This window comes from Phalaenopsis equestris, unplaced genomic scaffold, assembly GCF_001263595.1.
Source record: "Phalaenopsis equestris unplaced genomic scaffold, ASM126359v1 Scaffold198275, whole genome shotgun sequence".
NCBI classification, from domain to species: domain Eukaryota; kingdom Viridiplantae; phylum Streptophyta; class Magnoliopsida; order Asparagales; family Orchidaceae; genus Phalaenopsis; species Phalaenopsis equestris.
In genome coordinates, this window is record NW_018218204.1 from 30615 (window position 1) to 35867 (window position 5253).

General features: G+C 39.0%; 1 protein-coding gene across 1 annotated transcript; it reads left to right on the top strand.

Moving 5' to 3' along the window:
- Window positions 1-2187: 2187 nt before the first annotated feature.
- LOC110035580 lies at window positions 2188-2565 on the top strand. Its single transcript, XM_020739832.1, has one exon. The coding sequence runs from the start codon at window positions 2188-2190 to the stop codon at window positions 2563-2565; it is 378 nt and encodes a 125-aa protein (XP_020595491.1).
- Window positions 2566-5253: the final 2688 nt, after the last annotated feature.

Genomic DNA, 5253 nt, shown 5'->3' on the forward strand with positions numbered 1-5253 from the left:
TTCTCTGAATGAATTCAGCTATTCTCATAATGTTATTCTCATAATGAATTTAGCTCTTTGATTAATTGGGTAGCCCCTTTGGATGAATTTAACTTATGAATAAATTCAACTATTCCCTATACAAGTTTAGGTATTTGACATGTTCAGTTGTTCTTCACAAAGAATTCAACTGCTGGATGAATTCAATTCCTCGGAGAGTTGATTGGCTACACCTATTGAACCCAATTTTGGGCCTTTAGATAATGCAAATTTAATTCTCTAATTATTTGATCTCTTTAAAAGGTAGCTACATGAAAAATAAAGATAGAAATTATACCCTCTTAGACTTTATATAAGGCAAGTACATGCTACATCAATCCCAGAAAAAAAATTGTTATATATATACCCGCTTTATCCCGCTTCTTAGCTCATTCTGGGGATAAGTATTTGTCGTTCTTCATGATACTCAGAGGTGCTCAAAACACCGGTTTTCAGTGGACAGATTATTGTCAGATTGCTTTCAAGCAACTCAAGGCATATTTTGCTTCACCGTCCCTCCTCTCTAAGCCCATCCAAAGAGATATGTTATATATCTATTTGGCAATTTCACCTCATGCAATAAGCTCTGTTCTTGTCAGAATAGAAAACTCAGTCGAGAAACTAGTATATTACGTTAGCAAGATTCTCTCTGATACAGAAAGTCGTTATCCAATGGCAGATAAGACTGCGCTTGCCCTGGCTTTCTTAGCAAGGAGACTTCGTTCGTACTTCCAGGCTCACACTATTGGCGTCTACACGCAACTCCCTTTGAAGGCTATCCTATGAAATTCAGAAGTATCAGAAAGATTAGTTAAATGGTCAGTAGAATTGGGAGAATTTGACATCCATTATTTACCACATCCAAACATCAAATCACAGGTGTTGGCCAACTTTGTGGTAGAATGTACAGTGCCTACCTCTGATGAACCACCCTCTTCTCTTCCACGGTCACCTCAGTGGATAGTATATGTAGATGGAGCATCTGGAAACTCAGGAGCTGGTGCAGGAATACTACTCATCTCCCCAAAGAAAGATATTTTGGAGTATGGACTTTGTTTGAAATTCCTAACCACCAATAATGTTGACAAAAACACTAGTCATTGAATTAAAGCTTGTAATCAACTATGAAGTATAAAACGTGATTATCTACACTGATTCTCAACTCATTGTATCCCAAGAAGAAGGAGAATTTGACGCTCATAACTCACAAGTGGTGCAGTATCTCAGTCTGGTAAAAACACTTCTCACCCAAATTGAAACATGCCAGCTAATTCACATACTTCAGAAGCATAATAGCCGAGCTGATGCCCTCTCCAAGCTTGCAACTTCAACAACTAGAGACTTCTATAAAAGAAGGTGTATTGAGGAGATACATTTTCCTAGCATCCATGTTTCATGGGTGATAATGTCTATAAATGACCCGAGGGAGCCATCTTGGATGGATCCCATCATCTCCTTCCTCCGAGACGGAACATTGTCAGATGACAGATGATGTTATTACATTAATTTGCATCTGATGCATGACTGCTAACTTCATCCTTATAGAGGATGAACTGCATAAGAAGGAATTTGCAGGTTCATATCTCAAGCGTCTTCCTCCATCTGAAGCTGATTACGCTCTACGAGTAGTTCACTCTGGAATATGTGGGGAGCATCTTGGTAGCAGGGCACTTGCTCTTAAAATAATAAGGCAAGGCTTCTACTGGCCCACTATCAAGCAAGATGCATTAGAGTTTGTGCAAAAATGCAAGAATTTCCAATTGCACTCCAATCTTACGCATGCACCGCCATTGGAGCTCACATCTTTTTTGAGTTCTTGGTTTTTCGCTCAATATGGGTAGATATCATGGGGCCTTTTTCGATAGCTACTAGACAACAAAAATTCATCATCTTAGTATGGGGCCTTTTTCGATAGCTACTAGACAACGAAAATTCGTCATCTTAGTTGTGGACTACTTCACCAAATGGGTAGAAGTAGAGCCTCTTGTCAAGATCACTGAGGCCAATGTCAAACAATTTGTATGGAAAAACATCATCTGTCACTTTGGGCTTCCTAGAAAGATTATCATTGAAAATGGGACTCAATTCACTGGAAGGGTCTTCACATTATTCTGCAAGGATCTTCAGATCTTCACATTTAGTTGGTGCTAGTTGGTGCACACTATTGTGATGCATCCTCAAACATATGGACAAACAGAGGTGACAAATCGAAAGGTGCTCAAGGGGTTGAAAACTCATCTTGAGAAGGCTGGGGGGCAGTGGGTAGAAGAGTTGCATAATGTCCTCTGGACCTATCACACCACCTCACAAACGCCTACTGGGGAAACTCCATATAACTTGTGTTTCGGCACTGAGGTTGTCTTCCCCACTGATATCAAAGTTCCAAACCCCCCAGTCAAGACTTTCAACTTGGATATCAATGAGAAAAAGCTCCGACAACAGTTGGATCTTCTCCCAGAAATACGTGATGTGGCCCACCTCAGAGTTACTTCCTACTGTCAAAGAATTGCTTTCAAAGAATTGCTTGCCACTTCAATCGAAGAGTAAAGCCTCTACCTATCTCTATTGGTGACTTGGTTTTGCATAGTATCGAAGTCGCTGGTCATGGTCCCCAATGCAACAAATTATCCCCTCTCTGGGAAGGTCCATACATCGTAGCTACCATGATCAAGCCTGGAACCTTCAAGCTCAAAGACTCAGATGGAAAAATCCAGCCCCGGACTTGGAATGCCATGCCGAGATTCTTGGAAAATACTACCAATACCACTTCAGACATATCATTTATGTCATATTATGTCAATGTATTTCAGATTTATTTTATTGCTAAAAAAAAGAATATCTTTGAAAAGTATAACGGCTCATTCACGAGTCACTTTATGCTCTCGGCCTGAGAAATACACAACTCTGGTTGTATCTTAGTCAGAGCACGATCGATCCCATGAGAATTTGATTTGAACTCTTAAGTAACATCGTTAATTTTTTACTCTGATAAACAACCCTAAATAGGTTAATAGTCCTTGGTGGACTACACCTAATCCCTTCCACATAGGTTCAAAAGCAAGAAATGCGCCAGCAAACAACCTTGGATGGGTTAATAAGTCCTCGGTGGACTTTCTTTGGCTCCTCCCATACATGTTAAACATCACTGAGTAATATTTTGATGCATAACCTCAGTTAAGTAAAAGGCCGCTGGCAATTTATTCCCACGGTAACCTTCTTATATGACATTGGACATCCAACGTGTCACACCACTGTGATGCTTCGCCCAGTGCGTCGTTGTGACGCACTACCACAACGCGTCACCGTGCCACAACACATCACTACAACGCACCGTCCCAATGCGTCGTCACGCCACAATGCGTCGCCATAACCCACTGCCACAACGGGTCACCACGCTACAGCACATTGCTACGATGCACCTTCTCAATGTGTCATCACTCCACAACGCATCGTCGTGATGCACTGCCCCAACACGTCGACGCACTGCAACACGTCGTCACGCAGCCACACATTATCGAGATGCATTGGGAACGAAATTATTTAAAAACATATAAAAATTGTTTTGTGTCAAATAGGAGCAATCATATTCTTTACCCTCTTCCAAGTGCTATAAAAATCATTGACTAATCCAGAGTCTGGTCCCTAATTTCATTGTTAGGCTGGGCGGATACAGGCTGCCACTCCAGAGCTCCCATTACTCCCTCATCTGAGAGCTAACAATCTCTCATCAGTTTCCAATCAACTGGACCAAATTGGGGATTTTAATCTATCACCATAAAATCTCCACTGCATCTAATAAAGTATATTTCTCTATTTATTTGCAGTCAATTATATGGATGACATACTCTCCCATGAAATCAAATGTGATTCTCCCTATGTTGTAGAAATCATAGCCCTTTCGAAACTTATGTTTCTCAACACATTTTAACATTTCAATTAGTGAGGTCAAAAAATAAATGAAGATCGAGTTCAAATCACCACAAATTTTTAACATTTAAAATTGTATAAAATAAAATCATTTCTTCACAAAATCATATCTCAAAGTAAGGAGAAGGATAAAGAAGATTACTCATAATTCATGAGAAGGATACGACAAAACATGGATTTCATATAAGTTTACAAAATAAGGAAAGAAAAGAACACAACTTACCTCACAATCTTTCCCAAGCAAATCCCTAGAAGTTCTCTTCAAGCACTTTCCCTCTTTACAAGTACTCTCAATTCTCTCCTAGAAATGTAATGAAGAAGAAATATGTCACCTTCCCTCTTCTCTTACAATCCTTGAAGAAAATCTTTGAGCCCTTCCTCTCAATCTCACACCACACACACACACACACGCACACAAACACAATTTTTTCCCTAAACTCCTCTCCTTTTAATTAGAAGCTGTCTTCTTTCAAAAAGAATTCAAAATTCCATCCAGAATTCTATCCAAAGGTTAAACCTTTTGAATTCCAAAAGACATGTACATTGATTCAAGAAACATATCCATTAATGAAAGATCCTTCCAAAATGTATAGATGCATTGAATGACTCCAAGGGGCGTTTGAATCATTCGGAGCCTTCAAAATCCGCTCAAAATTTGTCTAGAACCGCCTTAATCCATCTTATATCGTCTCTAGTACTTATGGCGCCAGTTCGAGTACATCTAGTGCCATTTCTGGCACATGTGGCCCCATTTCTAGCACATTTGGCTCCATTTCTCTTGATTCTTCCACATCTAGCGCTAGTTCTCTGGACTTTGGCGCTTCTGGCTCCAGTTTGGTGCTTCTCGCTCCAGTTTGGCACATCAGGCGCCACTCTGTAGCAACACCACCATTTTGCTCCATTTAGATCCATTTCAGCTTTGCTTCACCTCGTTTTAGTGGTGTTTTACTCCTAACAAATATACTTAAAAAATAAGCATAAAAACAACATTTCTCAATAGTGTAATTTTATTTAAAAATATGTGATATATATAAAGTAGATTAAGCATAACAAGACATATTGAAATGTGCAAAGTCGGAATTTTCTTTCTTGTTCTTTTTTACTCCAAATTTCACCATTTTTTCTTCCTTTTCTACAAAAGTTCCATTTCTTGTACCTAAAACCAAAAATATGTAAAATATATTCATTTAAAGTGTAATATCCTTAAAAATCATTAAAATTGTGCCTAAAATATATATGAAAAAGTAGGTAATTTTTAGTCGTGTAATCCAACATCAAGTTGCTATAAGATAGTGTCGAGGCTCTATA

Excerpts from the sequence above, each read along its gene's own strand:
- LOC110035580 (XM_020739832.1), top strand. The coding sequence starts at position 2,188 with ATGCATCCTCAAACATATGGACAAACAGAGGTGACAAATCGAAAGGTG.